This window comes from Nyctereutes procyonoides, unplaced genomic scaffold (assembly GCF_905146905.1).
Source record: "Nyctereutes procyonoides isolate TBG_1078 unplaced genomic scaffold, NYPRO_anot_genome, whole genome shotgun sequence".
NCBI classification, from domain to species: Eukaryota; Metazoa; Chordata; class Mammalia; order Carnivora; family Canidae; genus Nyctereutes; species Nyctereutes procyonoides.
In genome coordinates, this window is record NW_026575051.1 from 2805360 (window position 1) to 2814385 (window position 9026).

At 57.1% G+C, this 9026-nt stretch overlaps 2 protein-coding genes across 6 annotated transcripts; one reads left to right on the forward strand and one right to left on the reverse strand.

The window, feature by feature from the left end:
• The first annotated feature begins 675 nt into the window (after nt 1–675).
• On the forward strand, nt 676–5780 carry PHF1 (PHD finger protein 1). 3 transcript variants are annotated; one of them, XM_055330909.1, is made up of 15 exons: nt 676–874; nt 1591–1768; nt 1860–1941; nt 2050–2145; nt 2572–2672; nt 2766–2914; nt 3115–3210; nt 3387–3455; nt 3557–3680; nt 3786–3853; nt 4022–4126; nt 4251–4440; nt 4530–4624; nt 4900–4980; nt 5142–5780. In XM_055330909.1, the coding sequence occupies exons 2-15, from the start codon at nt 1610–1612 to the stop codon at nt 5428–5430; spliced, it is 1704 nt and encodes a 567-aa protein (XP_055186884.1). In that variant the 5' UTR covers nt 676–874; nt 1591–1609; the 3' UTR covers nt 5431–5780. The 3 variants fall into 3 exon arrangements, with proteins under 3 accessions (XP_055186884.1, XP_055186885.1, XP_055186886.1); XM_055330910.1 differs by having other exon boundaries at nt 4903–4980; XM_055330911.1 differs by lacking the exon at nt 4900–4980.
• A 103-nt stretch (nt 5781–5883) lies between these two features.
• Nucleotides 5884–7494, reverse strand: CUTA (cutA divalent cation tolerance homolog). 3 transcript variants are annotated; one of them, XM_055330374.1, is made up of 6 exons: nt 7389–7494; nt 6788–6996; nt 6548–6607; nt 6398–6443; nt 6227–6276; nt 5884–6104 (listed from the first exon to the last, which is right to left on the reverse strand). In XM_055330374.1, the coding sequence occupies exons 2-6, from the start codon at nt 6967–6969 to the stop codon at nt 5978–5980; spliced, it is 465 nt and encodes a 154-aa protein (XP_055186349.1). In that variant the 5' UTR covers nt 6970–6996; nt 7389–7494; the 3' UTR covers nt 5884–5977. The 3 variants fall into 3 exon arrangements, with proteins under 3 accessions (XP_055186349.1, XP_055186347.1, XP_055186348.1); XM_055330372.1 differs by lacking the exon at nt 7389–7494 and adding an exon at nt 7257–7388; XM_055330373.1 differs by lacking the exon at nt 7389–7494 and adding an exon at nt 7105–7233.
• Between the last annotated feature and the right edge of the window lie 1532 nt (nt 7495–9026).

The window sequence follows — 9026 nt, forward strand, 5'->3', positions numbered from 1 at the left end:
TTACTAGCTCTCCCGGTCCGTGTACCCGCCCTCCAAGCGCTGGGTGGGCTGCACGCCCGCTGACTCGCTCGCGCCAACCGCCAACGGCCACCGCCCGGTAAAGGAGGGGCTCGGTCCACCCAGGTGCCGCGCGCGGGAGGGGCCACGCATGCGCAGAAGCGCGGCGGCGGTGTGGCGGGGGGAGACTTACCGCGGGGAGGGCGGGGCCGGGGCAAAGGCGGGAGGAAGGCGGGGCACTCGAGGGAGGAGGGCGTGGCGGGGGCGACGGGACGGGTGAATGGGGGGCGGGGTCGCGAACTGGGGCCGAGGGGCGGGACTTGGAGTGACCATGGAGGTTGGGGGGGCAGTTAACGCATGTGGCAAGGGGCGGGGGCCAGGCTGGAGGCCAGCTGCGGGGAAGGGGGGGAATCCCTGCTGCCCCGAGGGCGGATCTCCCTCCGAGGAAGGGGCTGCAGGGATTCCCTCTCGCTCTGGGTCTTGACTTTCCACCCGCCCCAGCCGCGGGGAGGCCGCCACCCGTTCGGCGCGCTCCAGGCCCGTCGGAGGTGAGGGAGGTGGGGTGAGGTGGTGCCCGCCCCCCCACCGGCTCCTCCTTCCCCCCAGTCCTCCCCTCCCACCTCCCTCCCCCCGAGCCGGTTTGTCCCTCCCCTCCCCTCCCCTCCTTCCCCCCGCCGCCTCCTCCTGCCGCTGCCGCTGCTTTGGCTGCTGCGTCATACGCCCCAGAGCTGCCGGGACGGAGGGGCTGGGCCTGGGGACCCCCCGGCCCTTGCCTGCCCGCCCTCCGACGCCCAGACGTGCCCTCCCCGCGCGGGGGGTTCGTCTCGGTCTCCCACGTCTGCCTCTGCCCGGCTCCCGGCGGCCCCAGCTGTCACTGGTAAGGAGGCGGCGGGAGGCGCCCGTGGGGGGGCAGGGAGCCGGGGGTCGGCGCGCAGGGCGCGGGCGGGAGAGCCTCGCCGCCCAGGCATCGGCTCGCGCTGGGCTGACTCAAGTCCCCTCTCGGACTCGCTGTCCTGGGGAGTAGAGACTGGGACTGGGACACGCCCCCCTCCCAGGGCACTCAAGGAAGTTATCTAACCCCGGGGACAGGGAGCCCCGTATTTGAGGGTGACCTGACATAACCTGGCATGGGGATTATTGTTCTGGAGACACAGGGGCCCGGGGAGGCAGCCGTTTCTAATTTGGAAAACATTTCCAGAAAAGCTCCCAAAACACATTCTCTGGGTAGCAGAACACCCCAATTACGGTATCTCTAAACAGAAGGTGACAGTAGAAACTGAATGGTAACCTTTGCTTCTGCAACCATCATTCCTCTTAAAATCTCAAGGCCAGGATACAGTATCCCAGGGGAGCTCTGGAAGCTGGGAAACTAGAGAACTAGGTTGGGGGGTGGGGGGTGTTAGGGAGAGGAGAGCCAGTCACCAGAGTTGGAAAAGCTGGAGTCATGAAGCTTGGGAGGGGTGCTGTGTGATTTCCTATCCAGGTATTTCATATTTGGAGACTGGTAGCACAGCTGCTTGAGTCCTTGAGGCAAAGAAAAATGGGGACAGTTTCTCAACATTCATAACCTTCTCCCATCCCACTTCTGGATAGCCCCCCCCCCCAGGATGCAATGGCACAGCCCCCCCGGCTGAGCCGCTCTGGTGCCCCCCCACTTTGGGACCCAGCCTCCCCTGCTCCCACCTCAGGCCCCAGGCCTCGACTTTGGGAGGGTCAAGATGTGCTGGCCAGGTGGACGGATGGACTGTTATACTTGGGGACCATCAAGAAGGTAAGACCTTTGACTTCTGACTTATTATCTTCCCCCATTCTCCTTATGTAGTTCCGATTCCTGTTTCATCTCCTGTGCTCATCCATTCCAGGTGGACAGTTCCCGGGAGGTGTGTCTGGTCCAGTTTGAGGACGATTCCCAGTTTCTGGTTCTATGGAAAGACATTAGCCCTGGTGAGACCTTAGAGGCCCAAATACATGCATGCTGTGGAAAGCAGAAACCGGGCTTGGGGGATGTAAAGGGGGCTTAAGGACAGGCCCCACAACACTGTTCCCTCACAGCTGCCCTCCCCGGGGAGGAACTCCTCTGCTGTGTCTGTCGCTCTGAGACTGTGGTCCCTGGAAACCGGCTGGTCAGCTGTGAGAAGTGTCGCCACGGTGAGAGGGCAGGATACCTAAACGGTCTAGCTTGCCCTGAACCTTCCAGGCTGCCTCTAAGTCTTCCCTCCACCACTGATCCTTAGGCCACCTGTCCTGACTGAGTCCCCAAGCCACTGCTCTGGCCAGTCTCCTCAACTCTGTAACTTCTCTTCCAGCACAGGGAGAAATAGCCATGGAATCAGGAGGTGTGGGCTTTGTAGACAGAGGATGGTTCAAATACACCTTTACAAACCATAAAACCTTGGGCAAATTTCCAAGCCCCTAGGAGCCTGTCCCCTCACCTGTAAAATAAGGGTAACTTATCCACTGCAGCCAGATCACAAAGATGAAATGAGGTGGCCCAGACTCCTCCTATCCCAGTCACTAGCACACACAGGTATATTGTGCAGTAAATGGTCTACCATCAATATTATCATTATTCAGCTTATCACCAGGACTGCCATGTTCCAAGGGCCCCAGCCCCTGGAGAGGGAGAGGGCACATCCTGGGTCTGTCGCCAGTGTGTCTTTGCCATTGCCACCAAGGTAAGGTCACCATTCTGTGAGAGCCTCCCCCACCACCTCTCCCAAGCCTTCCTGTTCCCTACCCCTCTGAGGTGGCCTGTTTCCTCCTTGCAGAGGGGGGGTGCACTGAAGAAGGGCCCCTATGCCCGGGCCATGCTGGGCATGAAGCTGTCACTGCCCTATGGACTAAAGGGGCTAGACTGGGACGCTGGACATCTGAGCAACCGGCAGCAGAGCTACTGTTACTGTGGTGGCCCTGGGGAGTGAGTAAATGAGGGACAGGGGTGGAAGAGTGGTGGGGAGGGAATGAATGATGGAGTGGGTGGGGGGATCCTGGGGAATGAAGGAGAAAGAATAGGATGAAGGGAGTGCTGAAGAAAGCAGAAGTAGGTGGTGAGTAGGGTTTGGGGCCATTCAGGTCGGGGTAGTGTCTGGAGGTCACCAGTCCTGTGTTCCCTCTCAGGTGGAACCTGAAAATGTTGCAGTGCCAGAGCTGCCTGCAGTGGTTCCATGAGGCCTGCACCCAGTGTCTGAGCAAGCCGCTCCTCTACGGGGACAGGTGAGATGGGGCTGGCTCCCTGGGAGCCAAGGGAGAGCACTCTTGCCCTGCTCCACCCTCTCAGGCCCCATGCTGCCTCAGCTCCATGTCTCCCCAGCCTCTGAAGCTGACCTCCCCTACGCACCCCATCCTTACTCATAAGTCCTCCATGCTCTCTCCCCCTCGCCCACTTCCAGGTTCTACGAGTTCGAATGCTGTGTGTGTCGGGGTGGCCCTGAGAAGGTCAGGAGGCTACAGCTTCGCTGGTGAGTTGGCACCACCTCCACATGGCTCCTCTCTCAGCACCCCCAGCCTCCCACTTTGGGGCTCTCCAGGCTTTTGTATTGACAGATCATTATTTCTCCAGGGTGGATGTGGCCCATCTTGTCCTCTATCACCTCAGCGTTTGCTGTAAGAAAAAATACTTTGATTTTGACCGCGAGATCCTCCCCTTCACCTCTGAGAATTGGGACAGTTTGCTCCTCGGGGAGGTAAGGGATATTGAGGCTTTGGGGGTGAGAGTGGAACAGGGAACGATGGAGAAAGGGAGAAGGGAGAGGGACTACTGCTCCCCTGATCCCATTCTCCTTTCCCAGCTCTCAGACACCCCCAAGGGAGAACGTTCTTCCAAACTCCTCTCTGCTCTCAACAGCCACAAAGACCGGTGAGTTGGAAGGAGGTTCAGAAAGAAATGCAGAGGCAAATATGGAAGCCTGGGAGGGAAGGGGCTGCGACTCACCTGGAAGATCATCTCTGAAAAAGACTGAATAATAGCATCAGAGGGGCCCTTTATTATGGCACTGACCCTATATCATTTCTTTTCTCACCCCAGTTTCATTTCAGGGAGGGAGATTAAGAAGAGGAAATGCTTGTTTGGTCTCCATGCTCGGATCCCTCCCCCTGTGGAGCCCCTTACTGGAGACAGAGCCCCCACCAGGTCACTGGTCCAGGGAGGATGGGGAAGTTCTCAGGGTATTAATGGAGGGAGGCATATGTATGGATATGGGGAGGTCTTTGGGGTGTCCGGGAGGGGGCTGGGGGGATAAGGAGGCCTCTTACAGCTTCCCTTCAGGGCAGGGCCCTGGGGGAGGGGTCTCACGTCCCCTGGGGAAGCGCCGGAGGCCGGAGCCAGAGCCCCTGAGGAGGAGGCAGAAGGGGAAAATGGAGGAGCTGGGGCCACCCTCAGCAGTGCGCAATCAGCCCGAGCCCCCGGAGCAAAGGGAGCGGGCTCGTCTGCAGAGGGCACTGCAGGTACAGGGGCAGGGGCACCCCCGTGGAGCCAAATGGTGGTGTGGGAAAGAATCAAGGATTCCCTCTCAGTCCTTTGCTCCTTCTTCTAGGCCTCAGTGTCTCCACCACCCCCCAGCCCTAACCAGAGTTACCAGGGCAGCAGCGGCTACAACTTCCGGCCCACAGACGCCCGCTGCCTGCCCAGGTCAGTGCTCCTTCCCCATTCCAAGCAGATGCATGTACCCTTAGAATCTCTCCTTCGATTGTCTACATCTTCTGGACTTTCTTACCCAGAATTATTGTCCGTCTCCCACTTGGCTACCCACTTCTTATCTTAGAGATACTTCCAGAACCAATGTCTGGACCCCTAGTGTTCTGGGGATGGGGATTCCTTGGGGCTGTTTGAGCTTTGCTCTTCTTCGTGGGAGAGGATCCTGTTCCCCTGCTTCGGGTTCTGACTTTCCCCCTCCCCAAACCCAGCAGTCCCATCCGGATGTTCGCTTCCTTCCACCCCTCTGCCAGCACCGCAGGGACCTCTGGGGATGGTGAACCCCCAGACAGGTGAGATTCTACCCCTTTACCTGTGCCACCCTTCTTCACCTGTGTGCTCTTAAGTTCCTCAGTCTCTAATGTGATATCTTGGTGCCTCTGATTCACATGTCAGCTCCATTTTTGGTCCATCCTTACCAGCATCTGGACTCACGATTGCCTTCTCTCCCTAGGTCACCCCTGGAACTTCACATTGGTTTCCCCACAGACATCCCTAAAAGTGCCCCCCACTCGATGACTGCCTCATCTTCCTCAGTCCCAGCCCCCTCCCCAGGTCTTCCTAGACGCTCTGCACCCCCTTCTCCCCTGTGCCGTAGTTTGTCTCCTGGGACTGGGGGAGGAGTCCGAGGTGGGGTTGGTTACCTCTCCCGAGGAGACCCTGTCCGGGTCCTTGCTCGGAGAGTACGGCCTGATGGTTCTGTGCAGTACCTGGTTGAGTGGGGAGGTGGGGGCATCTTCTGAACAGCCTGCCTCTGCCTACTTCCCCATTCACACACACCGGCACTTTCATACCCTGACCTCTGACCTCACCTACAGCTGGGATGTACCTGGGGAGGTAGGGGGATAGTTCTCCCTACTGCCCAGGCTGGAATCCAGGTGAGGGGTCTGGGGAAGAGGCTCTCTCTTCTCTATTCCCTTCCCGATTCCTGACCCTTCCTCCATCCCTCTTCCTATTTCCTTTGATGTTATTTTGTTACAGCTTTTTAAATATTTTTTAAAATTATTTAACCCCTGGGGACGGAGACTGAGGAGGGGGGGAATGATAAAGGGTCCCAGACTCTGTATGATTGAAATAAAGGTAAATAAACAAATCTAGCAGCCCTGGGTCATTCTGGAAGATGAGAACACCAGGGACTAGAAGCACTTCTAATCTTCCCAGCCAAATTCACATATGTGACAAGGAAAAAGGCAGAGTGAACTACAGACAGGATTTATTAGGGGCCCAGTCATCACCTGGAAGTCAAGGGCATTGAAGTATACGAGGGGAACATGGCAGAGACAGGGCTCATCACGGTAGGGCTGTGCTGGAGTCTGAAACTGACTCTGTAACCTGGCGCACCCAATGCAGGTATGGGGAGTTCCCCTGCTCCACAGGCAATGCAATCACTTCAGCCACTTCATAAGGGTGCACAGAACTGTGGGAAAATGGGAGGGGATCACTCAAAAAGATATACCTAAAGGAGCCCCCACCCCCTGAGACCACCCAGCAAGTGCCCGACCTCCACACGGTCATGGCTGCCCACGTCAAAATTCTCACCGAATGAAATCTGTCAGAGCTGGAACCAAGGAACTTTGGGTTTTAATCATCTAAGAGGCAAAGATAAACATGACTGAATCAAGGAGTGGGGTTGATTCCAGGATGTCAGATGAGGGAGAGGGATGAGAGTCAGGGAATTGAGGTTTCATCGGATGGGAAAATGTTTCTCACCATCAGCACCTCATTGTCTTCCTCAATCTTTCCTTTCCACTCATAGCTGAAAAGGTTAGGGAGAGTGTTTAGGGAGCAAAGATTGTCCTCAAGGAAAAGTACTGCCCATAAGCCCCTAGAATTAGGTTAACCCCCCAACTTCTGACTCACATGGATGTAATCTGAGGGATGAGGTTAACGCAGGCTGCCAGCCGCTTCTCCACCACAGCCCTGAAGGTGAAGACAAAGCCCCATTCAGAACGCCCTATGACCTGACTTTCTGCACTGGCAGCCCAGAGACAGGGTTCCAAAGCCAGAGATCAGGCAGGAAGCTAGGGAGCGCACTCTTTCCCACCCCCAACTCTCTCCGGTCATGATCGTCCTTCCTCGCTCCACACTGAGGTCCCCCACCTGGCGATCTCCTTGGCGACCTTCTCGTTGGGGCAGGTGACAAAGGCTGCAGAGACCGAGCCGGGAACATAGCCGGAGCTTGAAGCCGGCGAAGGCTGGGACGGGGGGCTTCCTGAAGCCATGGACAGCAGAGCTCGGGGTAGCAAAAGAAGGCGGGAGGCCACAGGCAACAGCGCCGGCATCCAAAGGAGAGACAGGAGCAGAGCGGCCTGAGAGCACGAAATGAACCTGGTGTCACCCCACAAGAACCCGAGGAAGTCGCATCTCGGGAATCCTTCCCTTGAATAGACAGGCCCTGCCCACCCTCTTCTGCACACCGAAGGAAAAGGTCCCTGAAGCTGGAAGAGAAACTGGGGAAACTAAGGCAGACTCGGCTTTCACTCCCCCCTCAGGAGCCAACCGCTAGGATTTTGGGTGAGGGCGGTGGTCGAGGCTTCGAGGACCGGAAGGGGCGGGGCCGGCCACTCACCCCTCCGCCGAGCAGGATTGCGGGAGCCCGCCCTCCCCTCATGCAGCCTACGCTGGTAGAGAGTTGACTATCAAAAACCGCACGGAACGCCGAGAAGGGACCCCAGACCCAGGAATAGCGGCCTCTTCTTACCTGGGCAGCACCCACGTGATAAGAAAACCGCACACACCACGTGACAGTAGAAGCCGGCCCCGAACCTCCAGAGCCCGCCAATCCTGGCCCTCACAGGGCCCGGTTTGCCCCGCCTCCTGCTGGGGGAGGAGCGAAAGGGAATTTGGCCAATCGTCAGCCGGATCTGCAGACGTGCACGGAAATGGCACGCGCGTTTCCGAGTAAACCGGAAACAGCCAATTGTGGCCTGAGGAGAGCCGCAGCGGCGTTCCACTGTCACGTGACGGGGCCGGTCGTCTTCAGGCGGCCGTACCTCAATGAGCTGCGCGAGGAGGCCAATCACAGGCCAGCCCCGCAGGCCACGTGACGAGAGACCTGGCGCTAGAAAAGGGGGCTGGAGACCCCGCCGACTAGATGCGTCAGGTTGTGGCGTGGGGAATCGTCCTTAACCCCCAGAGTGTGCCCAGTTACAGCCCCTGCACTGTTCCCGAGGCCTTAAAGAGTGGGCGGGTCTGAGAAGATTGAACTTCAGGGGTGGAGAGCGCCCCCTGCCTCTTTGGTCAGGACTGACATATGCCGGGTTGGGTGGTGAACAACGATAATCTGAGGAGCCAGCTGGCCCTGGGCAGGGGATAGTGATTAGGCAGGGATGGGCAATGCAAGACGATGGTCAGGTGGGAAAGATGCATTTTAAAAGGACAGTGAGACCCTGTAAATGGGATAAAGGGTGATGAAAATGGGGCCGAGGGCAATTCAGCCTTCCTAATTGAAACCCCAAAGGAGGAGACAGACTGGTGAAGGGGGGAGCCGAGGAGAGAGAGGGCTTCGGGTTGGGGATATGGAGGACACAAGGAAGCAGTGATAGTCCTTTTGTCCCTTACCCTCTCTCCTATTTAACTCTCCAGGACTAGTATACCTCTGAGTCTTGGGTCTCCTTCCCGTAACCCATCCCCCTAGGAGCCAGGACCTGTCCTACATAACTTCCCTGGGGCCCAGGCACATCCAGTGACCCAAAAATGGAGAGAGGGGCCAATGAGAGGAGAGACAGGTGGGAGGGAGGCAGCAGGGGAAAGCCTCTTGCCACTCCCCCTACCCAGTATTCCCCCTCCTTTCAAGTTTTGGGGTCTCCACCGGCTGGGTGGGTGTGGCTGGGTGTTTATCAGAGTTCTCTCATAGCTGCATCTCGGAGGATGGGGTCTTCCTGAACTCTGTCTTTGGGTTTGGAGTTTATGAGCTAGATCTCTGTAGGGCCTTTCAGTATTTGCAGTGGGATCTTTTTCCAGACCAAGTTTCCTTTTTGTTTTGGGAGTTTCTGTGTTGCCGGGAGCTTGATGACTCTTTTTCGAGGTCTTTCAAACTCTTTATGAGCTTGGGGGTCTCTGCATTTAACATCTCTGAGCTACATGAATATCTCTCCCTGCCCCTCTGCCTTCTCCCCATCCTCAAACCCCAGGTCTGGAGTTTCTGTCTCTTGAGTTATCAGTCTCAGAGTCTGCAGTTTCTTTTCTCTGCGATTTAAGTCTGGGGTCTGGTATCTCTCTGGATCTGATCTCCTAAGAACTAATTCTAGCTCTGTTTTTTTCTGAATCTGGATCTCATCTTTTTCTTTGACTCTAGGTCTCTGATCTTGGTTCCTGAAATCACTGTCTGATTCTAGAG

Excerpts from the sequence above, each read along its gene's own strand:
- CUTA (XM_055330372.1), bottom strand. The coding sequence starts at position 7,298 with ATGAGGGGAGGGCGGGCTCCCGCAATCCTGCTCGGCGGAGGG. Across the intron at positions 6,997-7,256 it reads CAATCCTGCTCGGCGGAGGG|GCCGCTCTGCTCCTGTCTCT; the intron begins GTGAGTGGCCGG and ends TCGTGCTCTCAG. Across the intron at positions 6,444-6,547 it reads ATCCCTCAGATTACATCCAT|CTATGAGTGGAAAGGAAAGA; the intron begins GTGAGTCAGAAG and ends TAACCTTTTCAG.
- PHF1 (XM_055330909.1), top strand. The coding sequence starts at position 1,610 with ATGGCACAGCCCCCCCGGCTGAGCCGCTCTGGTGCCCCCCCACTTTGG. Across the intron at positions 1,769-1,859 it reads ACTTGGGGACCATCAAGAAG|GTGGACAGTTCCCGGGAGGT; the intron begins GTAAGACCTTTG and ends CATCCATTCCAG. Across the intron at positions 2,146-2,571 it reads CTGTGAGAAGTGTCGCCACG|CTTATCACCAGGACTGCCAT; the intron begins GTGAGAGGGCAG and ends ATCATTATTCAG.